The sequence below is a fragment of the Nerophis lumbriciformis genome, linkage group LG11 (genome assembly GCF_033978685.3).
Source record: "Nerophis lumbriciformis linkage group LG11, RoL_Nlum_v2.1, whole genome shotgun sequence".
NCBI classification, from domain to species: Eukaryota; Metazoa; Chordata; class Actinopteri; order Syngnathiformes; family Syngnathidae; genus Nerophis; species Nerophis lumbriciformis.
The window spans coordinates 18,496,962-18,523,239 of record NC_084558.2 but is presented as its reverse complement, the minus strand read 5'-3'; the positions used below and the strand labels follow the sequence as shown (position 1 = coordinate 18,523,239).

The 26,278-nt window shown below is 40.1% G+C and overlaps 2 protein-coding genes across 15 annotated transcripts in view; one reads left to right on the top strand and one right to left on the bottom strand.

The window, feature by feature from the left end:
* The window catches only part of LOC133610660 (growth arrest-specific protein 7-like), a 165,740-nt gene extending 142,787 nt beyond the window's left edge, over positions 1 to 22,953 (top strand). For 2 of the 3 annotated variants that reach the window (XM_061967142.2, XM_061967145.1), the window contains 5 exons: positions 757 to 885; positions 3,142 to 3,265; positions 15,357 to 15,436; positions 16,958 to 17,056; positions 21,039 to 22,953. In XM_061967142.2, coding sequence (XP_061823126.1) covers positions 757 to 885; positions 3,142 to 3,265; positions 15,357 to 15,436; positions 16,958 to 17,056; positions 21,039 to 21,152 — 546 coding nt within the window. In that variant the 3' untranslated portion in view covers positions 21,153 to 22,953. The remainder of the gene's footprint in view (positions 1 to 756; positions 886 to 3,141; positions 3,266 to 15,356; positions 15,437 to 16,957; positions 17,057 to 21,038) is intronic. The other variant, XM_061967144.2, reaches the window with a different exon arrangement.
* Positions 22,954 to 25,090: 2,137 nt separating this feature from the next.
* LOC133610666 (putative uncharacterized protein MYH16) overlaps positions 25,091 to 26,278 on the bottom strand; it is a 113,656-nt gene continuing 112,468 nt past the window's right edge. For all 12 annotated transcript variants that reach the window (XM_061967156.1, XM_072914087.1, XM_061967151.1 and 9 more), the window contains one exon: positions 25,091 to 25,418. In XM_061967156.1, the coding sequence (XP_061823140.1) occupies positions 25,266 to 25,418 (153 nt within the window). In that variant the 3' untranslated portion in view covers positions 25,091 to 25,265. The remainder of the gene's footprint in view (positions 25,419 to 26,278) is intronic.

The following is a 26,278-nucleotide window of genomic DNA, read 5'->3' as shown; positions in this document are numbered from 1 at the left end:
ATTAGGTGAAATGACAATCTCCCACGGCACACCAGACAATATCTCACGGTACACTAGTGTGCCGTGGCACAGTGGTTGAAAAACACTGCAATAGATGGTATGCAGGGTGGTTTTGATGTTGAGATTGGTGTAGAAGGTGTATTACAGAAATGTTAAGATGTCAACTTCTGGACACATCAGTAGTGAACCTTTGAATCATGGGGGGCATTCGCCTTTGTACTTTAGACATCTCTCATCAAAGGTTGATTTGGCTTGAATTTGTGTCCCATGGCCGAACAGTAGATTGTTGTTGTTCTCTTGGACGGTTCTGTCCTAGGTTCTGAAGTGTGGAAGAGTGTGTTAATGTTCGCAACAGAGTCCCATTGGTGCCCAGCAAGGGTCCTTCCACTTAAGCCATATCCACTTGGTATGTTTTTTTTCGGACACAGACTTAATGACATTCTTCAGCAGCCTGACGGTGGAATAAGTGACAACTGTGCAAAGTGTATTAAAAACCTGCATAAATATTAGCTTCATTGTCGCTGTGTGTACGTGCGTGTGCATGTGTGTGTGCTGTATGCATGTGTTTCTGGGGTTTTTTGGCAACGATGTTAGACAAATGTGTTTACGGTCACCTTCAAGTTTTAGTGCAACGACACTGATGCAAAACATATGTGAGCTCTGAGCAGTTGTGTTGTAGCGCACTGAAATTGTTAGCTTCAACTTTCCATTTCATTGTGTGAATTGTACATGATTAAAGCAGTGGGTTTCTTTCAGCTCCAGAGTGAAGTGGAAAAGCCTCTGCTGAGCTTCCGGGAAAACTTCAAGAAGGACATGAAAAGGCTGGACCATCATATTGCAGACTTGCGGAAGCAGCTGGTTGGTCGCTATACTTTAGTGGAGAAGGTACACACGCTTTCACATAATTGTTATCGCCTAGCAACAGAATGTCAGGTATTCATTTAGCAGTGGTTAAAATTCCACATTTGTTTCATTTGACGTTATCTTTGTCTTGCGTCATTTTCCATTTCAGCAGTGTTTGTCTGAGAGTAGGCAAAGATGTCTGTTTTAACAAACTATATAATTATGTTATATACTAAATGTTTTTTGTATTTTAAAACTTTCAATTGTGCAGAAAATCTAACACGATTTGGTGCAAGGTGGATTAATGAGGACAATAAAACATTTCTTTTACAGAGAAATCTTCAGTCAACCTTAATTGGTCTTCAGATGTTCTTGCATGTAAAAAATGTCCACCGTGTTAAATTCTCAGAATCTGAGGCTGTGTGAAGAGTAGGCTTCTTGGAAGATTTCTAATTGGATCAAAAGCTCACCTTACCGCATGAATCTTTTCCCCCTTCAAAAGAGCTTGTCAGCTTTGAACTGTGTAGTGGTTACGACTTTGCATGTGCATGTTGGCTTCAGTAACTGCATATCCACATGGTTGACAGTGTGATTGACTGACACACAAAGTACACAAGCACAACCTTTTTCAAACAGCAACATACAATAATATGAAATGCAATACAATACAACTAGGGCTGTCAAAGTTGACGGTGGGGCGGAATAGCTCGGTTGGTAGAGCGGCCGTGCCAGCAACTTGAGGGTTCCAGGTTCGATCCCCGCTTCCGCCATCCTCGTCACTGCCGTTGTGTCCTTGGGCAAGACACTTTACCCACCTGCTCCCAGTGCCACCCACACTGGTTTAAATGTAACTTAGATATTGGGTTTCACTATGTAAAAGCGCTTTGAGTCACTAGAGAAAAGCACTATATAAATATAATTCACTTCACTTCACAACGCTGTAATACCAAGTTAACGAAAGTGTTCTTTAACAGCACAATTGGTTTTAATTAAGCAACGTTCCAACTGACTCAGGGGAAGGGATAGAGAGCAGAAATGGACAAGGAAAAAGGTGTTTTGAACGCCAAGGTTAGCTTCGAACCTGTGGCAGGTTGCTACCTTGTAGGGTTGTCAAAAAGAATAAATTTCCAAATTAATCGCGATACTTATTTGTTACGATTCGTAATCGATTAAAAAAAATCAGAAATCGATTTTTTTGTTTTTTTGTTTTTTTTAATCTGTCCAAACTAGCCACTTGGGCAAACCATTTTGTTGATGTAGATGCCCATATCTACACACACACACACACACACACAGATTTATTTTACAAAAGGAGAAGTGTGGGATACTTCTCTTGTTTCCTTATTTGTATAGGACTTTATTAAATGTTTGGGTAGAATGTTATTAAACAAAACCAGTTTTCTTTTAAGTAATGTATACATTTATCAGAGCTGTTTATCTATTGTATGGAGGAATGGAGTTAATCACAAAACTGGCACCCAAGGTTATTAAAAAGTATTGATTTTGAATCGAGAATTGATTCTGCATTGAATCCCAAGAATGTAATCGAATCCTGTGGTGCCCAAAGATTCACAACCCCCGCTATCTTGACAAGACCAAAGTTATTTCCATCCACTGTCAGAGTTATTACCGGAGTCCCTAGCTGCAATGTATCACAAGCGACTTTTTACAAGCACAACGTTTGTAAATTGCGGGTTAACTTTTTTTTTTTTTTGGCCTTATTTTTGAACATGTAGTGGCTTATTTGGGATTGCTTTTCTGTCCTCACAATACAGCAAAACACGACTGTGGCGCTTGCGGTGTTATGAAGGCTGCTGTTGGCGTATTAAGGTCAGCAATACATTTTAAAAAGAGACAGACTATATGTCCTTCTGCCCAGAAGCTATATTACTTACAAAACGTTACTTGCACAATATCATGGTCAAGCACTTGTTGTAGATGGCCAAGACTACATTCATTCAGCACAGAAATTAGGTACTGTTAGCGACTTTTTTACGGTCTGGGTACTACCGTTTATGCTAGCGTTGGTGCCATACTAAACCTGGTTTTGGCACTCATCCCTACTCTGCACTGAGTTGTGTCAGAACAACCAGATTGTTTACAATATTCATTGGCATTTACAGTAAAATCCGCAAAAAATTTATTGATTTAGTCTTTTCACCCTTCCACAACGTTTCGTGAGAATCGATTAAATATGTTTGTGTACAGATAATAAGATGCATTCTATAACGACTTCCTGCATTTATATACCCGGAATTTTAAAAAAATGCATATTTTGAGAGTTTGTACCATTTTCAGGCCCGTAAAGCTCTGGCTGACAGACAGAAGGAGTTGGAACTGAAAACACAGCAGCTGGAATTGAAACTCAGTAACAAGATTGAGGAAGACATCAAGAAAGCTCGGAGGAAATCCACACAAGCAGGTCAGAGTCAAGGGTGTGGGAATCAAAAGTGAAAATGTAAATCACAAAGAGGTAGTTGTTTCATTCAGGTTTTTATTTTTTTAATATGACCTGAAAATCTTTACTGCTGACTACTATTTATACTTGGTATGGACAGGTACGATTCATTGACACAGTGTTAGTTTGTCTTTGACAAATATTTATTCTTAAAACCTTTAATTCACTTTTTAAATAATTATGTATTAATTCAAACAAAAAAAACATGTTAAAATCAATCCAGTTGTTAATATTTTGGCAAATGAGCATGTGCAGCCTCAAAATATTGGTACATATTTTAGGTGTCCAGGCGTAGATTACCTGGTGTTGTAACGGTACATGCTTCTTTCTGCCTTTCATGGAAGAGGGCATGAGTTTGATTTCTGACCAAGGTTTTGTCAGGATGGATGTCCGTTGTAAACACTAAGCCAAAACAATGTGTACTACTTTGTAAACTCTGCAAATATATTACATCCATCCATTTTTTACCGCTTGTCCCTTTTGGGGTCGCGGGGGGGTTGGGGTTGCGGGGGGTGCTGGAGCCTATCTCAGCTGCATTCGGGCGGAAGGCGGGGTACACCCTGGACAAGTCGCCATCTCATCACAGGGCCAACACAGATAGACAACATTCACACTCGTATTCACACACTAGGGCCAATTTACTGTTGCCAATCAACCTATCCCCAGGTGCATGTCTTTGGAGGTGGGAGGAAGCCGGAGTACCCGCAACTATATAAGAACTGTCATTTAAGAAAATGATTTTGGCTCACATAGAAAGACGCATTATTGAAAAATATATTGTGTACATATACATCCATTCGAATGTGTGTATTTATGAACAATTGGTGAATAATGATACAAGTTATGGTTTTTGCTTGCTCACCTAAAGCTGCTGTTTGCAATTTCCTAACAGTAAAAATTTTTTCAAAGCAAAAAATATAACAAAAACACCACTTGCTAACTTATGTTACCATTAGTGGTTTAACAGAACACATGTGTTTAACAACTGTCAATATTTTTCACAATTATTAAAGTTTATGTTATGAAAACTTTTACTGGCCCGAATAAAATGATTGCTGTTTGTGTGCGCCTGCACACACACAAAAGCAGTTCAAGAGAAGCAACATATTGTTGTTTTTATAGAATATACATTCTATAAAACGCCAGCTATACAAATTGCTATTATTAGCTAACAACACCTAAAGTTAATGCGCAAGAGTGTATTACAGACGTACGTAATTACGTCATTACGTACGAGCAGCCGTAAGAGGGCAGGATTTACAGTGTAAAATACATTGGAAAGTTGGCGCCCTCTAGGCATCTGTGTAAATGTTGCAAACAGCCCTTTTAAGCCAGATGTCAATGATGCGATGGTGATGTTTGACATTAATTTGCAGTGCATTGTGTTGTGTATGCTTGTGAATGTGCTTGTGATTGTTTAGCTGAGTGTGCTTGTTTACTGACTTGTCAACAAACAAAGATAGGACATGTGCGCTATGTGTGGGGTCACAAGGTTAAATAATACAGGTCAAAAGACAGGACAAACACCCCAAACGTTTTTTTATGGTTTTAACTAGGGCTCTTAAAGTTAAAGCGATAATAACGCGTTAACTATGAATTTGCACTCAGCATCAAGGGTTGGAATTGGGGGTTAAATCACCAAAAATGCCACCGCTACTGCCCACTGCTCCCCTCACCTCCCAGGGGGTGATCAAGGGTGATGGGTCAAATGCAGAGAATCATTTCGCCACACCTAGTGTGTGTGTGACAATCATTGGTACTTTAACTTTTTAACGGCGCTAATTTTTTTAACGGCTGATTAACACACACGTGTCCTTTTTGTTCTTTGGGCCATGCCCTAGCGGGGGAAACTTGGCTGCAAACTGGCATAAATAGCAGCCAGCTGATTGACAACAGGTGTGGCAAGGCTGCCAATCAGCGGCAGGTGAGGAGAAATAGCACTCAGGGAGACAAGCAGGAAATGGAACTAAAATAAGAGCGTTGACAGGAAATAAACACCAACTCAAGAAACATCGTCACAGTATGAATAGTTAATGGCCGTGTATCAAAACCATAAAATGTCATACATCGTAACACAAGGACTGTATTTGTAACGGTATAGCTCGGTTGGTAGAGTGGCCGTGCCAGCAACTTGAGGGTTCCAGGTTCGATCCCAGCTTCCGCCATCCTAGTCACTGCTGTTGTGTCCTTGGGCAAGACACTTTACCCACCTGCTCCCAGTGCCACCCACACTGGTTTAAATGTAACTTAGATATTGGGTTTCAGTATGTAAAGCGCTTTGAGTCACTAGAGAAAAAGCGCTATGTAAATATAATTCACTTCACTTCACATACAAATGTGTATCTCTCTCCCACTAAATCATGTATTTAATGTGTAAAGGGGTTTAGAGTTTAAATTAAAGCTGGAGATTTTGGCAGCTTTTACACCACAATTACATCAAAATGTACCCTAAAGAATTGTTTGAAATCTGTCCCTATACTGTATGTTCCATTTTGGGGGCCGTTTAGCTTATTAAATTAAATTAGCTTTATAGTATTTTATTTTTATTAGAGTAAATTATGTGTGTTCACAGAACTCGAGATCGCAACATGGACAAAAAAAGTTTAACGCTTTTTTAAATACCGTTGAACAATATAGAACAATTACCGTATTTTTCAGACTATAAGTCGCAGTTTTTTTCATATTTTGGCCGGGCTCCAGTGTGACTTATGTTTTTTTCCTTTTTTATTTTGCATTTTTGGCAGGTGCGACTTATACTCCGGTGCGACTTATACTCCGGTGCGACTTATACTCCGAAAAATACGGTAGTACCCATAATATGATAACAATTGCGTGATTAATACGTTTGCGGTGGTCTATAGCCGCACATCATATATAGTTACTTGGGTTGCATAGAGACAAAAAATGTCAGTCGGCTTCCCTAAAATCCAGAAAACTTGCATGCCACTTTGGTTATAGAAATTGCCTCAAATTTCAACACAATAAGGACAATAAATTATCACTGACTAATGTGCATACACACTCATCTAAATTCAAACTAATGACACAATTACCTTTTGATTGAACTTATAAAGTGTATGAAATATTCCAGTATATCGTCCATGGAGATCCTCCAAAGTCAATCACAACCTGTGTTGTGAAAGTCGTCATCTGCCAGTTTCTGCGGTGGCGTCCCAAAACTAACACAAAAAAGTAGTGGTGCCCCGATACACACTTTTCCATTGAGTACGATACCGATATCGAAGCCTTGAAAATTGGCCGCTACTGATTCGATACCATATTGGCAGATATCATGCTTACTTTTCTTTTGTTGTGTGGAATGTAAGAAAAACCTTGATCAAGTGAAATTACTCAACAGAGAACAATGGTAGGTATGAAAAACACTAACCTATTTATTATTAACCGTGTCGAATAGACTTATGCTGTCTTTAAGTTGAAGTGGAGTGGTATTTGCTTTTTGGGGACACCTAGTGGCCACACTAGGTTTAGCTCATGAAACAGTAAGTTGAAATATGCAGACAAGTATGTTGCTGGATACTTTCTAAGTAATATGCAACTATAAATATTTAATACTTGTTTATATTGACTAATGTGCTGTTTCAGACTGCAACTTGTTCAATTAAGGACTTTTATTACATATGTATAGCTTGTGTGCCATTGGCTTAGCTGTAGCTGCTAGCTCATAGTAGCCTGTAGCCTATCATGTTTACCTTTTGCAATGACTTCACTAAAATAAAATAAAATACCAACCTTGTGTGTTTATTGAAGGATATTCAGATGTTAACTGTCTGGCCAGCTTTGCATAGGCAACCACACTGCAGTACTGCTTGTATCGGAAGTTTTACATGCAAGCTGATACCCTCAGATACTTGTTTTTTCTGATATCAGAGCGATATCAGTATAGGATCGGGACACCCATACAAAAAAGCCAAAGCAAACACCTTGCGCAGATAATGCTTTAGGTGCTCATTGCCCAGTAAACTGAAGTTTCAGTAGATCATGTGATATTTTTGTGCAACTTTATCATATTTCTTACTTTGGAGGCTACATTGTATCTCCAATTGTGTTTTGTGCAACTGAAACATTGTCATTGGTATTGAAGGTATTCATGATTCAGCATTGTTGGGAGTCCAGCCTGATAAAAAAAAATACTTTGACATGTTGTGGCACAGTTTAGATAGCTTGTGTGTACTGTAGCTATGAGCAAAAAGCAGATTCTCTCTATCGTGACTCAATCACCTGCTGGCACACTCCCTAGTCTGAAACCTGCATCTAAACTGTCTTCGTGGGCTCACACAAAAGTGGTGAGTGTGTTTTGTGTGCACTCATTTAGGGCTGCACAGTGTGATTTGCTACAAAAATAGGTTGTGGGGGGAAAAAGTAACACGTGTGCCAATACAGATTTTAACTTTTTAATTAGCATTTTTCTCCTAAAATAAATCTGTCCAAATTTGATCAAATAAAGTAAAATTTTCACCCCTCTGTGAAACATGTTTGAACTAAACTTACATCATAACCATGACCAAGTGGACAAGTGATTGATGCGGAAGTGTCACTGATCACTCTGTGTGCGCTAAAATCTGTGTGTGTGTGTGTGTCCCTCCCTCTTGCACCATGCACAGAGAGGACCGGGGCTGGAGCTCCTTGCTCACACACTCAGTCTTCCAACACGGAAGAAACAAGGTCTTAGTTGGAGGAACTGGTCAGTAAAAGACGTTTTTTTTCACCACCTTAAAACCTGACGTAAACTGCACTGCGCGTTAGTAACTACAAGGGTCTTAGGGAATATTGAACAACAAATCAATGATTTGAGACAATGATTTGACAAACTTGCCATCCGAATAGTACCCCGTTTGTTGACAAGAACATACAGTCATGGAAGCAGCTGCCATCAGAGCCGACAAACTGCCGCTGTTAGCCTGGTAAGCTAACAAAAACAGCTCAAGCTAAAATGCCTGTAAAACTCAGACTGAGCGTGGACTCGCTGACATCACACGTCACTAGGCAACAGGCACCATTAAAGGCACACACACACTGCGTTCATATATACTTTATATTAAATGTTTCTCAACTGCATTATGCCAGTTTTTTTTTTTAAGTAATGCATTAATTACTAGATGGGTGATTATTAGATGGATGGATGGATGGAAAACACCTCTTAAATTGGGATCCTATTATGCATAATCTACTTTTATCACTTGTTACTACTTGTTTTTGTGTATTTTGTGTCCCCATCAGTCTTGAACATTTTAAAATCAAAGCACGTCAACAGATATTTCCATTTATGGGTTAGTTTATGGGCCAAACTACAAAACTACACCCCCATACCATCACAGATGCTGGCTTTTGAAGTTTGCGCCTGTAACAATCCGGATGGTTCTTTTCCTCTTTGATAAGAAGGACACGACGTCCACAGTTTCCAAAAACAATTTGCAATGTGGACTCGTCAGACCACAGAATACTTTTCCACTTTGCATCAGTCCATCTTAGATGGACTGATGCAAAACCGGCAGCCTTTCTGGGTGTTGTTGATAAATGGCTTTCGCTTTGCACTTACAGATGTAGTTACTGACAGTGGTTTTCTGAAGTGTTCCTGAGCCCATGTGGTGATATCCTTTACACACTGATGTTGGTTTTAGATGCAGTACCGCCTGAGGGATCGAAGGTCTGTAATATCGCTTACGTGCAGTGATTTCTCCAGATTTTCTGAACCATTTGATGACATTACGGACCGTAGATGGTGAAATCACAAAATTCCTTGCAATAGCTCGTTGAGAAATGTTGTTCTTAAACTGTTGGATGATTCGCTCACGGATTTGTTGACAAAGTGGTGACCCTCGCCCCATCCTTGTTTGTGAATGACTGAGCATTTCATGGAAGCTGCTTTTATACCCAATCATGGCACCCACCTGTTCCCAATTAGCCTGTTCACTTGTGGGATGTTCCAAATAAGTGTTTGATGAGCATTCCTCAACTTTCTCAGTCTTTTCTGCCAGCTTTTTTGAACCATGTTGCAGGCATCAAATTCCAAATGAGCTAATATTTGCAAAAAATAACAAAGTTAAGTATCTTGTCTTTGCCATCTATTCAATTGAATATAGGTTGAAAAGGATTTGCAAATCATTGTATTCTGTTTTTATTTACCATTCACAAAACGTGCCAACTTCACTGGTTTTGGGGTTTTGTATATCGGGATATGAGTTTTTTTGATCCCAGCTCCTACACTTGTGTTAGCGACATTGCTGGCACATTTTAGGGATGTTGTCTGTGTTTAATTGAGTGAAACAGTCAGCCTTATGATGCATTGTGTTCACCTACTCAGTCGCCTTGTAGTTAGAGTGTCCGCCCTGAGATCAGTAGGTTGTGAGTTCAAACCCCGGCCGGGTCATACCAAACACTATAAAAATGGGACCCATTACCTCCCTGCTTGGCACTCAGCATCAAGGGTTGGAATTGGGGGTTAAATCACCAAAATGATTCCCGGGCGCGACCACCGCTGCTGCTCACTGCTCCCCTCACCTCCCGGGGGGTGGAACAAGGGGATGGGTCAAATGCAGAGGACAAATTTCACCATCTAGTGTGTGTGTGACAATCATTGGTACTTTAACTTTAACTTATTATGTATGAGTGCACATGTATACGTCGTTTGAAAGTTCATAATGAAATTGCTATATATAAGACAATTTCATATTGCTCCTAAATTTTTTCTGTGCTACAAAAAAAATTCTGTGCTACTTACTTTTTTCATTTAGTAGCACCAGTGCCGCCAACGACGCTCACACCCCTCCCGTGTGGCGCTTATGCAACCGAGGAGAAAAACAGCAGCAGTTATTGATGCTGCTCATGGCGTCTGCTCGCCTGCAATCGCTTGAGTTTGAAGGAAGCACGAATGCCAAGACAACCCTTTGCAACTCCTCATAACCACGACTCATTATAGCATCATGCTCTCATTGCACACGTCATTTCTTGACACTCATAGTTGCTCAACATCTTTTGTGTTTTCTCTAGTGAAGCTTGTTTTTTATACTTCCTGTTTCTAGAAACAGTTGCTATGTTTGTCCTTGTTACTACAACTCCTTCAGCAGTCACATTTTAAGCGAATGTTCTACATCACTGTCTAGTTAACTTTAAAAGAGCATAAAAACACTGTGACTTATCAAGCTTGAAACTGTTTTGCGGCCACTGTTTTGTGTTCATATTTAGCATATTTGAAAGGTGTGTGCAAACTGGCACAGTTATGCACAAGTGGCTGCGCCGCGGTCAGAAGGTGGCAATCAATGCAAAACAATGGTAATTTTTTTTTTTTAAATATATTTAGACATACACTATATTGCCAAACGTATTTGGCCACCTGCCTTTACTCACATATGAACAATGGAATTGTCCAAAATGTTTTTGTATCCTGGAGCATTCAAAGTTCCTTTTACTGGAACTAAGGGGCCAAGCCCAACTCCTGAAAAACAACCCCACACCATAATTCCTCCTCCACCAAATTTCACACTCGGCACAATGCAGTCGGAAATGTAACGTTCTCCTGGCAACCTCAAAACCCAGACTCGTCCATCATATTGCCAGATGGAAAAGCGTGATTCATCACTCCAGAGAAGGTGTCTCCACTGCTCTAGAGTCCAGTGGCAACGTGCTTTACACCACTGTATCCGACGCTTTGCATTGGACTTGGGGATGTATGGCTTAGATGCAGCTGCTTGGCCATGGAAACCCATTCTATGAAGCTCTCTGCGTACTGTACGTGGGCTAATTGGAAGGTCACATGAAGTTTGGAGCTCTGTAGCAACTGACTGTGCAGAAAGTCTTTGCACTATCTGCTACAGCATCCGCTGACCCCTCTCTGTCAGTTTATGTGGCCTACCACTTGGTGGCTGAGTTGCTGTTGTTCCCAAACTCTTCACTTTTCTTTTAATAAAGTTGACTTTGGAATATCTAGGAGCGAGGAAATTTCACGACTGGATTTGTTGCACAGGTGGTCTCCTATGACAGTTCCACGCTGGAAATCACTGAGAGCGGCCCATTCTTTCACAAATGTTTGTAGAAACAGTCTCCATGCCTAAGTGCTTGATTTTATACACCCGGGCCAAGTGATTAGGACACCTGATTCTCATCATTTGGATGGGTGGCGAAATACTTTTGGCAATATAGTGTATTAACATATCTCCTATATGGAAAAACGTCTGGCATCATGGATTTTCTTTTGCCTGGATCATTATTAACAGTTATTGCTGGTGTTGTGCCAAAATCACCGGTCGTACGGTCTTCCCTTCGGCATGCTAGAACTCTATTCTTGATCGCGCTTCTAATTGGCCCAGAAAAGGTGGCACAGATTGTAGTTGTGTGCTGCATGTTAACCAACATAGTAAAAGGCCACAGGTTGGACAGCCGGTAGAACACATACAATCCTCATTTTAATAGGGTGGTCTGCACCACTTTTCAATTGCACACAGTCTTCGAAGATCACTCGCAACACGCCCACTGATAGTACATGCAAGATTTTAGTTTCCATCCATCCATTTTCTACCACTTGTCCCTCTCGGGGTTGCGGGGGGGGGGCTATCCCAGCTGCACTTGGGCGGAAGGCACGGTACAACCTGGACAAGTCGCCACCTCATCACCGGGCCAACACAGATACAATTTTATAGTTTGCACTTGTTATTTAGTACAGATGTCCTGATACCATTTGTTTTTTAGTTTCGATAAGATAGCGATATTGGAGCTGTGAGTATTGGCCAATTCAATATCAGCACAAAACATACATACTTTTATTATTTGGTAGTGTGGAATGTAAGAAAAAGCTTGATCAAGTGTAATTACTCCAACAGAGAACAATAGTAGGTATTAAAAACACTATAATATATTTGACTGGAATAGACTCAAGCTGTGTTTGAACTGAAGTGGAGTGGTAATTGTTTTTTTGCGACATCTAGTGGCCACAATAAGTCATTAAGGCCCCGATTCTCGCATGTTTTTTTTTTACCTGCTTGAAGTAAAGCACGTTTTTCTAATTGGTATTCTCCAGCATGTGGTCGCACCCACCGTATGTAAGTGTGGCAAAAGTGCTTAAGTCTGGAATGAATGCGGCCTCATTACAAATGAGGCAGACTTTGTTGGATGCCTTTTTCTTCCGTTGCGTGAAAATTGTGGGAAGTGGAGTTTTCCAAAGACTGGTGAATGTCATTGAAATTCATGACAATAACACTTTAAATTTGAAACGGCCGTATCAATCCAGGCAGTGCTTGTTACACGAATGTGTGTTGCCATGGTTATGTACTGTGTGTATGCACGCTACAACAGCTTCCTCTGCTTGACTGGATGTGAAAAGTAATCAGTGGATTCAACTTTATTTACATGTTATTATAACCTACCTGCTGCTATTTGTCAAATCAAAAATCAAGTGACTCAATTGATAGATGCTACATAATGTATGTATGTTCTATTTAATAGTTACATAGTGTACTTCAGTGATCACGGTCCAGATGAAATTGTTGCATGTATAAAACATCCGCAGTACCAGAATGTTGGAACATGGCTGATATACACGTGGTCCCCTTCTGCTGCCGTTGCACCTACGGGACCACAATGTGCATTTTTTTATTTTTGATAGTAAGCTTAGAGTGGTATTATGGACCTTTTTTTGTATCATGTTATTACGTGTGATGTACACTTCATTCAAACTGCAAGTGCAATAGACTGTTTCACCTTTTTTGGCTGCTGGCCTGACAGTATTCCAGCCTCAGAAGTGCGTAAGAACATTATTTAAGTCAATGAGCGATTACGCGGAAGGCCAGATTTGACAGGGAACGCCCACATGTAAGGGTTTCTCCACCCAAAGTGTGCATCTTGGATGAAGGCGCACAGTGACCGACTTAAGTCGAGGGGAAGAATGCCGCGCCGGCAGAATCCGCGCAGTTGCTTACCTTTTTTCACCTAAAACATGGGAGAATAGGGCCCTAAGTTAAGATCATGACGCAGTAAATTGAATGATGCGGACACATTTTGTAACAAACGCACCCAAGTTCTCCGGGTGTCTCTGCCACTACGCAATTAAGGAGTCACGGGTGGGACCTGATATTCAGCTGGGAATGATTAATATAGTAAATAAACACAAGACATATATAACTATTAGCCACAAGACGATCAGGCTTGTATTTAGTATGCCACAAATTAATCCCACATTACAAACACCTCCCCCCTCCCGTCAATACAACCCACCAATACAAACCACACACCCGCACAAAACACTCAATCCCACAGCCCAAAGTACCGTTCACCTTCCCAAAGTTCATATAACACATATATTTCCCCAAAGTTACATATGTGACATGCACATAGAGGCATGCACGTACGGGCAAGCGATTAAATGTTTGGAAGCCGCAGCGTACTCACGGTACCGCGTCTGCGCATCCAACTCAAAGTCCTCCTGGAAAAAAAGAGTCTGTTGTTCCAGTTCTCCACAGGCCAATGGAAAGTCCACAAAAAAGGTGAAAAATGAGGATTCTTCCATGAAGTGGCTCCGTAGCAAAAACGCTGGGTCTGACAGGTGCTCCGAGGTGGTTTGTGACGTCAATTTCCGCTTTCGCCTCGTCTGATAGCACCGGATGCCTTTTATATCCCCACATATTATTAAGTTACATTTTTAATATTAACATGATTATTTGATACACCTGTAACAGTTTATAATAAGTAAATGGATGACATAAGTATATATATATTTATTTTCCCACGTGAGCACAAGTTAACTGTGACTGGCAATATTTATTATATATATACGCCTCGATGGACCCCTATGGCCATTACAATTAGTTACTGGATACTTTTGTAATACGTTTCTGCCTTCGAAAATGTGCATCTGTAATATGCAACTATAACAATATGATACGTGTTTACATTGACAAATTCTGTTTTAAAGTTAAAGTACCAATGATTGTCACACACACACACACTAGGTGTGGTGAAATTTGTCCTCTGCATTTGACCCATCCCCTTGTTCACCCCCTGGGAGGTGAGGGGAGCAGTGAGCTGCAGCGGTGGCCGCGCCCGGGAATCATTTTTGGTGATTTAACCCCCAATTCCAACTCTTGATGTTGAGTGCCAAGCAGGGAGGTAATGGGTCCCATTTTTATAGTCTTTGGTATGACTCGGCCGGGGTTTGAACTCACAACCTACCGATCTCAGGGCGGACAATATATGTATAACTGCAATGTTGCTAATCTAAAGATTACAAATGTGTCGCTTGTGTGCTATTCTGTGCTTAGCTCCTAGTAGCCGCCTACCACGTTTACCTTTTGTAAATAACTTCTATAAAATAGAAGAAAAGACCAACCTTGTGTGCTTATTGGAGGACTTTTAGATGTTGACTGGCTGTCCAGCTCTGCACAAGCAAACACGCTGCAGGACTGCTTGTATCGGAGCTTATATTTTGCTTTTGAGCGACATTTCAGGATGAAGCTAAAATGCACAATGACGTTTTACAGGTGAACCTAATATGACTCTGTGATGAGGTGGCAACTTGTCCAGGGTGTACCCCGCCTTCCGCCCGAATGCAGCTGAGATAGACTCCATCACCCCCCGCTACCCCAAAAGGGACAAGCGGTAGAAAATGGATGGATGGATGGACCTAATATGACCGTCTCTTAACCTTTGAATGTTCAGTCTATCCATATTTTCTTTGTACTTTCTGTAAGCAGCTGAACAGCAAAATCCACTACAGATATTGTAGTAATGTTGGAGTTTTAAAATATCTTAAGTGCAGCATCTACTGTGTTCAGGGTGTTATGGTGGGAATATATCGGTGTGGGAATATATTAGTGTCAATTGTGTGATGTGGAAAACTTATAGAGGGGACTGTCTGTAGTTGCAACATTTGTATTTTACTCCCATCTAGTGGACATGCATTGCACTACCACATTTTAATGGAGAATATCCAGTGCATTAGAATGTTTACAGTGGACAATACTGTAACATTAAAAGTTAGCATTTACAAGGACACGCCGTATTTTGTTTTATTGTTTTTTAACCCATTTGCATTGTGTCGTTCAAACAGGAGATGAGCTCATGCGCTGTGTGGACCTGTACAACCAGTCCCAGTCCAAATGGTTTGAGGAAATGGTTACCACTAGTCTGGTGAGTTACTACATGTCTTGGTAGTGTTTGCAAGAAAGGTGTTCCTTTTCTGCTGTTTATATCATGCATCGGAACATAAGTACTGTATGATAAGGCACAAGTAAAAAAAAAAATCCTTAAAGGCCTACTGAAACCCACTACTACCGACCACGCAGTCTGATAGTTTATATATCAATGATGAAATCTTAACATCGCAACACATGCCAATACGGCCGGGTTAGCTTACTAAAGTGCAATTTTAAATTTCGCGCGAAATATCCTGCTGAAAACGTCTCGGTATGACGACGTCTGCGCGTGACGTCACGGATTGTAGAGGACATTTTGGGACAGCATGGTGGCCAGCTATTAAGTCGTCTGTTTTCATCGCAAAATTCCAAAGTATTCTGGACATCTGTGTTGGTGAATCTTTTGCAATTTTTTCAATGAACAATGGAGACAGCAAAGAAGAAAGCTGTAGGTGGGAAGCGGTGTATTGCGGCCGACTGCAGCAACACAAACACAGCCGGTGTTTCATTGTTTACATTCCCGAAAGATGACAGTCAAGCTTTACCATTGGCCTGTGGAGAACTGGGACAACAGAGACTCTTACCAGGAGGACTTTGAGTTGGATACGCAGACGCGGTACCGTGAGTACGCATGCAGCTGCGGCTTCCAAACATTTGAACGCTTGCCCGTACGTGCGTGCCGCTATGTGTATGTCACGTACGTAACTTTGGGGACTTTGGGGAAATATATGTGCTGTATGAACTTTGGGGAGGTGAACGGTACTTTGGGCTTTAGGATTGAGTGTGTTGTGCAGGTGTTTGAGTTGTATTGGCGGGTTATATGGACGGGAGGGGGGAGGTGTTTGTTATGCGGGATTAATTTGTGGCATATTTAGTATAAGCCTGGTTGTGTTGTGGCTAATAGAATGTTTATTTACTTATGTTTATTAACTGTTTTAGTCATTCCCAGCTGAATATTAGGTCCCACCCGCCTCTCACAGCATCTTCCCTATCTGAATCGCTCCCACTGCCCTCTAGTCCTTCACTCTCACTTTCCTCATCCACGAATCTTTCATCCTCGCTCAAATTAATGGGATAAATTGTCGCTTTCTCGGTCCGAATTGCTCTCGCTGCTGGTGGCCATGATTGTAAACAATGTGCAGATGTGAGGAGCTCCACAACCTGTGACGTCACGCTACTCGTCTGCTACTTCCGGTACAGGCAAGGCTTTTTTATCAGCGACCAAAAGTTGCGAACTTTATCGTCGATGTTCTCTACTAAATCCTTTCAGCAAAAATATGGCAATATCGCGAAATGATCAAGTATGACACATAGAATGGACCTGCTATCCCCGTTTAAATAAGAAAATCGCATTTCAGTAGGCCTTTAAAACACAACTTTTTGCAAGCAGATTGTGTACTATAACGAGATGAGCTGGTATAGAACCACTGTGAAAAAAACAATGCACACGTTGTTGACCCCAAATAAAAATGGGCCGATAAAGACAAGCTTAGCATGACCATTCTGTCTTCTGCAGGAGTTAGAGCGACTGGAGGTGGAGCGGGTGGAGATGATCCGGCAGCACCTGTGTCAGTACACCACTTTACGACATGAGACAGACATGTTCAATCAAAGTGTAAGTAGATTCAAGATAGTATCTTGTTTACATCATTGAATTCTTTAATTCTTCCAGAGTACTTCAGAGAGGATAATGTTGTCCATTCATCCACAACATGGAAACTGGCAATTAGTGCACAATGAGGAAGTGTGTACGGTGTTGGAAAAAAAACAATCACTTAAGCAGCACATTTTTTGCATGCCAACAAAGTAAGCATGCCTGATATAAAACGCTCAAACGTAAAAACAAGTCCACTTTTCCAAAATACACTCACTAGATGCTAATTTACATTGGCTTTGTCATAGACATGCTACTGATTACCATTAGCGATTTTACATGGCGATTTCAACACCTTCAAATTTGGTCATGAAAACTGCAACTAAGATGCACGTCACAATCAAACAGCTGGTGTACTTACAGTATTAACACTTTTTAGGGATCAACATAAGACTAGACTAGCACAGTCACTGCATGGCAAAGACTACTTCCTAGTGTGGCAACACACCGTAGTCCCGAGTCGTGTACAGAGAGAGTATGGACAACTAAACGAGAGGCGCCATGTTTGCTACCAAGGACATGTGCGGCTGTGTTCGGATGCATGCAATTGAGTCGTTCTGACGTGGTTTCCCTGACGAAATAAACCAAAATAATATGTCTAAATGTAGTTCTAAATATACTCCAGCTCATAAACTTGCAATAAAACATGCTTTTATTTCTTCAAAGTCTAATTTTAGGGTAATTTTGCTGCCGTATGTGATGCATTCCCCCGCTTTATTCATGCGGTGTTTAGTGATCAGCAGGCTTCTAGCACGCTCTTGCCGGCAAAATGTACGTCCGAAAATACTGAACGACCAAAAATAAACCCTCATTTTGCCAAAATCCTCATTAGCTTAGGACCAATAACTACGGATATTTGACTTTTGTGTGACGTCTGTCAACCCCAATGTCTGCCTCCAATGTATTGTTTGTCATCACTGCGCTATATATGCATGTGCTTTGCTTTTTTTAAATATTATTTATACATTTTTGCTGCTTTTTACTGCAATATTTATTAGTTTAGTTTGAATTGTTGGTGACTCGTACAGAAAATCTGCAATGCTGAAGCAAAGTTTTTGTCAGGCAAAGTGTATTAATTTACTGTTACTGAGTGAGATTTACAACATTTCCCATGTCATGTTTTTGTTTGGCTATGTTCTGTTTGGTTTTTGGACTTTTTTTAGTTCCTGTTTTCACTCCGTTGCTTTGTCAGCATGACGACCATTAGTGTTACCTGTTTCACATTTGGACTCACGCACCTGACACTAATCATGACATTATTTAAGCTTGTAGTTGCCAGGCAGTCGGCCTGGCGACATTACTTCTGTTACCCATGCTACTCTTGTATATCATAGTTCATGCTGATGTTAATTTCATGCTCCGCTCATGCCACAGTGTTTTTATTTCATGTCCATAGTTTCTGCCCAAGTCCTAGTTTTTGTTTTCTTAGTCAAATTTGTGTCTCCGCCTTGTGCGCGCTTTTTGTTTGTTCCTTTTTATAGTAAAATTAAATTATGTCTTTACCTTCACGCCATGTCCGATCCAATTCTTTTGCATTCCGGGAAAACAAACCATCCCATTGTCCACGTCTTGACACCATGTGACCCTCGCACAACACACTGTTGTCATTCATTGGCAGTCTAGCTTTCCCGGCCAACCTTTACTTTCCCTAATTTTCTTTGATGCAAATGCTTCCTGCATTTTTTGGCGAGTGGAACGTCCCTGTGCCGCACAACCGGGCATGTTTACATGGCAAAAAAATCTTCAATTAAAAGAAATGTCTAATGTGGAAGCGCTGTGCCGTGGCTCCAAACTGGTGTCCAACCGTTCTGAAGTCACTTGAGGGGCTTCTGACCAATCATTTAGGACAGGGGTCCCCAAACTATGTACCGCAGGAAGTCCCAAGTGAAAAAAAAAAAAAGTATATTTATTTTTTGCATTATCATTTTTTAAAATCTGTCCTTTCTAATCCATTTTCTACCGTGTTATGCTCGGTGTCTCCTGGCCGCTCAGGCAAATCATATTGTCTAAAAATGCATTTTCATCGCGCTCAGAAATATATATTAAGTCCGAGCGCAATGATGTCACTGTCATGTCTGTTGATCATGTTTTTGTTTAGTTATGTTCTGCTTGGTTTTGGGACACTTGTTAGTTCCTGCTTTCACTCCCTTGCCTTGTCACCATGCCTACTCATTAGTTTCACCTGTCTCACGTTTTGCACTTGCGCACCTGTCACAAATCATGTCTGTATTATTTAAGCCCATTGTTGCCAGGAAGTCAGCCTGGCGACATTAACTCTGATTCCTCCATGATTACGCGTCCATGCCATAGTTCTATGATCTTTCCATGCTTGACCAAGTAAGTTTTGTTTCATGTCCTTAGTCTGTTTATGTGTTCATTTTGTTCATAGCCAAGTTTGTACTTCCGCCCTTGTGTGCGCTTTTCGTTTGTTCCTTTTGATAGAGTTAAAATAAATATGTCCTTACCTTCACGCCTTGCCCACTCCAACTTTCCTTTGCATTCCGGGAAAACAAAACACCCCATAGTCCACGCATTGACAGTCACGTTATCGATGGGAAAATGCATTTTAGACAATATGATATATATATATATATATATATATATATATATATATATATATATATATATATATATATATATATATATATATATATATATATATACATACAGGTAAAAGCCAGTAAATTAGAATATTTTGAAAAACTTGATTTATTTCAGTAATTGCATTCAAAAGGTGTAACTTGTACATTATATTTATTCATTGCACACAGACTGATGCATTCAAATGTTTATTTCATTTAATTTTGATGATTTGAAGTGGCAACAAATGAAAATCCAAAATTCCGTGTGTCACAAAATTAGAATATTACTTAAGGCTAATACAAAAAAGGGATTTTTAGAAATGTTGGCCAACTGAAAAGTATGAAAATGAAAAATATGAGCATGTACAATACTCAATACTTGGTTGGAGCTCCTTTTGCCTCAATTACTGCGTTAATGCGGCGTGGCATGGAGTCGATGAGTTTCTGGCACTGCTCAGGTGTTATGAGAGCCCAGGTTGCTCTGATAGTGGCCTTCAACTCTTCTGCGTTTTTGGGTCTGGCATTCTGCATCTTCCTTTTCACAATACCCCACAGATTTTCTATGGGGCTAAGGTCAGGGGAGTTGGCGGGCCAATTTAGAACAGAAATACCATGGTCCGTAAACCAGGCACGGGTAGATTTTGCGCTGTGTGCAGGCGCCAAGTCCTGTTGGAACTTGAAATCTCCATCTCCATAGAGCAGGTCAGCAGCAGGAAGCATGAAGTGCTCTAAAACTTGCTGGTAGACGGCTGCGTTGACCCTGGATCTCAGGAAACAGAGTGGACCGACACCAGCAGATGACATGGCACCCCAAACCATCACTGATGGTGGAAACTTTACACTAGACTTCAGGCAACGTGGATCCTGTGCCTCTCCTGTCTTCCTCCAGACTCTGGGACCTCGATTTCCAAAGGAAATGCAAAATTTGCATGGTTGGGTGATGGTTTGGGGTGCCATGTCATCTGCTGGTGTCGGTCCACTCTGTTTCCTGAGATTCAGGGTCAACGCAGCCGTCTACCAGCAAGTTTTAGAGCACTTCATGCTTCCTGCTGCTGACCTGCTCTATGGAGATGGAGATTTCAAGTTCCAACAGGACTTGGCGCCTGCACACAGCGCAAAATCTACCCGTGCCTGGTTTACGGACCATGGTATTTCTGTTCTAAATTGGCCCGCCAACTCCCCTGACCTTAGCCCCATAGAAAATCTGTGGGGTATTGTGAAAAGGAAGATTAGGACAATCAATATTTAGCGTCGGTGCTCATTTAAGAGCGTGAGAGATGGAGTAAAAATGGCCCAATGAGAACAAGCAGTACAGAAAGTCAATGAATGAATAACAGAATGTTGCATGTGTCCTTGTCCAGACTATGGAGCCGGTGGACCAGCTGCTGCAATGTGTGGACCCGACCAAAGACCGAGCGGTGTGGGTGCAGGAGAACAAGACGGGAGACGTCCGGCCTGTGGACATTGAGATCTAAACTACTGTGGAGAGGACAAGCCTTCATATCTTGCACACTGACTTGAAGACAACATGTCTTCCTGGACGTGGATCTGCATGTTGCGTCACTACAGCAGCCATCATCCACTTAATGACTCCTGGAACAAAAAGGTGATCTTTCACCTCCGAGTGAGAACCTGCTGAGGACGATGATGTCACTTCTGGGCTGAGATTTACACGAGAACCAACGAAATAGACAAAAGGACATTTGTGTATATGTCGCGCTGCGTAAATCTGCTGTTTGTTGTGCTTCTGCGCTGTGTGGAAATTCTGACTTCAGACGCAAAACTTTTGAACAAATGCTGCTAAGCAAAATGCATTATTACCTAAAAGTATTGCATAACTGTTAACTCTTATTCCACATTTGTTACAGGTACACATGAGGTAATGATGGCTGCAGCAATTAACCACACAACTCTTTAAATGAAGTTTTGACCTATGAGCGTGATTTATTTTTATAAAAGACTTTATAGCCAATTATCGCCACTATCACAACGATCATTGAGACATAATATACAGTGATGCCTAAAAAGTAACTTATAAACAAGCAAATGGTGCCTTTTTATTCTTATTTTGTTTTCACCTGATTCCAGACATAATTGCATTCCTTTAATAAAACACAAAAAAATGTAAACTAGTATTTCTACTTGATTTCCGTTTTAGTGAGTAAACAATAACTTGATATATAAAATGTGAAATTGTCTTTAAGGGCCTCTGGATAAGACGTTATCTCAGGGTTAGGTGAAAAAGGTATTAAGTACAAAGGCAGTCGAGAAATGTTCATTCTAGTTGGTAAAAAAACAAATATTTAAAGTAAATGAAAAGTGCAATGGCTAAGTTGTGGTCATGTGTGTCTTCATCACACACCAACAAAAAAAATCATTCCAAAACCGACTGAATGTTATGTGTTCAATTTGTACTTTAAAACAAAGAAATCAATGTATTGCAAGGTGTGTAGCCAGGTCTGTAAATGTGGGCTGTTTAATGATCAGATTAATATATTTTTGGGGGAATGACTTTGTTTGATTAGCCAAGTGTCAATATAGTGCAATAAAAAGTCACACAAACAAGTTTAAGGGAACACCTTCAATAGTTCATTTCTTGTTGCAGTTCTTGAACAAATATACTGGAAGTGTTTTAAGGGGTTAATTATGCAAGTTTGATATGCAATGTTAAGGCGATGTGAAATTAAAGACAGAACCCACAAAAAAAATGTTTTTAAGTAAGTAAAATGTCAGATTAGTGGTTAATGGGATGTGAATATTATTGACTCCTTTTTAAATGCCTCCATCTTACTGATCAGAGGCATAGTGGTCTACTGTACTTTGGTGTATCAATATCTCAGCCTCCAATGTTTTTAAACCGCTTAATAGTTGGGACTGAGTCAACAGCACCCTGCTGGTCGTGTCCAAGTAGTGCACTTACAGTAAGAAGGAGATTTACTGTACATGGCCCCATTTGTCACAGTTTACCTGACACATGAAACATGACGAATTGGGGGGGTTGCACTATCCACTTTATCCGTCAGATGGCTGTGGAATGTTGAATATCCAAAAATGTGTTTTGTGGCAATTCCAACTTCGACCACAGCGTCAGTGGCTATGTAGAGTGGCGCTTTCCATAATTTTCAGCAGACTGCATTGCAATACGAATTTAATTTTGTAAAAAGGCTAAAAAGAAAGTTCTACATATATTTAAAGAGAAAGCTCTGTGTTTTTTTTTATATCAATATTATACTTCATTAATGTTATGTCATACAACAATAAAGTGTTCCAACATTTCAGCTTTTTCCTCTTTAAATTCAGTCTTTTTTTCAGTATTTTTTAAAAATTGTTTTGTTTTATTCCCAAAATGTGCCGCAAGCCAAAAAAACAAACCGCGGGCTGCAACTTGCACTTGGGCTGCACTTTGGACCCCCCTTTCTACTTTGTGAAAAGAGATAGGCTTAGAAATGTGTTTTTTAATTTTTTTGGGGGGGCGGGGGGGGGTTGTATAAGTGTAAAGTCCAGTAACGAAATTAAAAGCCAAAAGAAATCCTGTAAGTTTTATTTCCAAAAAATATATATGTTCAAGTTCAACAATAAAATGGTTTAGTCAACCTTTTGTACAATCAAAGGTAGTAACGAGGAATATGTGTAAAAAGTTAAGACAGAAACATTGTTTAAAATATATTGACCTAAATAACACGCTTGGTGGCAACTGATCAAACTTTCAAGTCAGATTCTTCTCAGTCAAAAAATCACATTGGGCAAAACAACGCTGGAGTTTGAATCTCACTGTAATTCTATTGGTATTAATATATATTTAGTCAAAAATATGTGACATTTCAACAAATGGCCATGCAGAATAACAACTTTTCAGTCTGAAATCATCACGTTGCACCAAGATGGGCGCGTAGGCCTACGCATGTTTTTGAGCCCTCCAACTAAAATAAGATCATGTTGGTCTTGGCTACACAACACAGTCAGTAGTAGCATGTTATTACACTATTGAAATGACTGATTGTAGAATCATGTCAGTAATAAACAACGTAGCTCATAGTTGTTGTGAAGTGCCACCTTTCATCGCCATGTTGTAGTCAGAGGTCATTTACTGTGCAGCCGCAAAGTATTCACAGCGCTTCACTTCTCCAAATTTTTTTATGTTACAGCCCTTTTTCAAAATGACATATTATTGTCCTCAAACTTCTACACACAATGCCCCATAATGACAATGTGAATTTATCTTTATTTTGCAAATGTATTAAAATAAAAATCACATGTATAATAGTATTCACAGCCTTTGCTCGATACTTTGTTGATGCACCTTTGGCAGCAATTACAGCCCCAAGTCTTTTTGAATACAATGCCACAAGCTTGGCACACACCTATCTTTGGGCAGTTTCTCTCATTCCGCTTTGCAGAACCTCTCAAGCTCCATCAGGTTGGATGGGAAGTGTAGGTTTTCATCCAGGTGGTCTCTGTACATTGCAGCATTCTTAGTCTAGTCGGGGAGGTGACCAAGAACCCAAAGGTCACTCTGTCAGAGCTACTGCTTTCCTCTGTGGACAGAGGAGAACCTTCCAGAAGGACAACCATCTCTGCAGCAAACCACCAATCAGGCCTGTATGGTAGAGTGGCCAGATGGAAGATAGTTCTTAGTAAACAGTTTGCCAAAATGTACCTGAAAGACTCTCAGACCATGAGAAACAAAATTCTCTGGTCTGATGAGACAAAGATTGAAGTCTTTGGCATGGATGCCAGGCGTCATGTTTGGAGGAAACCAGGCACCGCTCATCAGCAGGCCAATACCATCTCTACAGTGAAGCATGCTGTTGGCAGCATCATACTGTGGGGATGGTTTTCAGCAGTAGGAACTGGGAGACCAGTTAGGATAGAGGGAAAGATGAGTGCAGCAATGTACAGAGACATCCTGGATGAAAACCGACGGTATCCCATCCAACCTGATGGGAGCTTGAGAGGTGCTGCAAAGAGGAATGGGAGAAACTGCCCAAAGATAGGTGTGCCAAGCTTGTGGCATCGTATTCAAAAAGACTTGAGGCTGTAATTGCTGCCAAAGGTGCATCAACAAAGTATCGAGCAAAGGCTGTGGATACTTATGTACATGTGATTTTTATTTTAATACATTTGCAAAATAAAAATAAATTCACATTGTCATTATGGGGTATTGTGTGTAGAATTTTGAGGACAATAATACATGTATGCCATTTTGAAATAAGGCTGTAACACAAAAAAATGTGGAAAAGTGAAGCACTGTGAATACTTTACGGGTGCACTTAGAGAGCACCAGGTGTTTATTAATCTAACTGAAATGACGACACATCCTGCAGTTAATCTAAGTGTAGACTGCTATCTGAAGAAAGATGGTCTGACTACACTCAGTCTGTTTAAACATTCAATAGATGTGATAGCAATTGTGTTAGATTAAGTCTTAATAAAAGTGTGCTTTTTTTTTTTTTTACACCACGGCTGGAAGAAAGCGCTATTTTTGTTAAGATGTGAAGTAGAAACACGTCAGTCCCTCGAAGTCTCTTCATGCTTGATAGGCTTGAGTACTTCACGCTGTAAATGGCGTCAGACAACCTGGGCTGGATCTAGTCGATCATCAGCTTCTTGAGAGAGTTGAGATAAGTCGGGATGAGGGAGCTCACCGACTCATTGTCATCGTTGAGGATCTTCTCGCCTCGACCCTCCGAGCCCACGGAGCTGGGTGACCGCGCCATGCCAGGGTACGGTGTGCTGTAACCCTGCACGACAAATATTACATTCATTTGTTAAAACTGAATCTGTAATCCAATACATATTCTTAAAATGTTGAGTTATTAGTTGGAGTAAACATGTTATAAACCCTTAAAAAAACAAAACACAAATGTACACTACCATGCCTGTGAAATAATGCTAGTAATAATTTCAAAACAATACACAGTACAATGCACAAGTATAGTAAACTATGTAACAAGGATCAGAATAAATACATTCCAATGGGTTTATGAAGCTGGTCATTCTATGTAAAACTATGAGATTAAGTACTGCTAATTTTTAAAAAGTAGCATATGTAAAAAATGTTTTTTATATATATATATATATATATATATATATATATATATATATATATATAAATATTAGTGTTGTAACGATACCAATATTTTGGTACCGGTACTAACATTATTTCGGTACTTTTCTAAATAAAGGGGACCACAAAAAAATTGCATTATTGGCTTTATTTGAACAAAAATCTTAGGGTACATTAAACACATGTTTCTTTTTGCAAATTGGTCCTTAAATAAAATAGTGACAACTTACAAGACAAGTTGTCTTTTAGTAGTAAGTAAACAAAGGCTCCTAATTAGTGTGCTGATATATGCAGTAACATATTGTGTTATTTCTCAGTCTATTATTTTGTCAACATTATTAAGGACAAGTGGTAGAAAATTAATTATTAATCTACTTGTTCATTTACTGTTATTATCTGCTTACTTTCTCTTTTAACATGTTTTGTCTACACTTGTGTTAAAATGTTATAATCACTTATTCTTCTGTTGTTTGATACTTTACATTTTAGTTTTGGTTGATACCACAAATTTGGGTATCAATCCGATACCAAGTA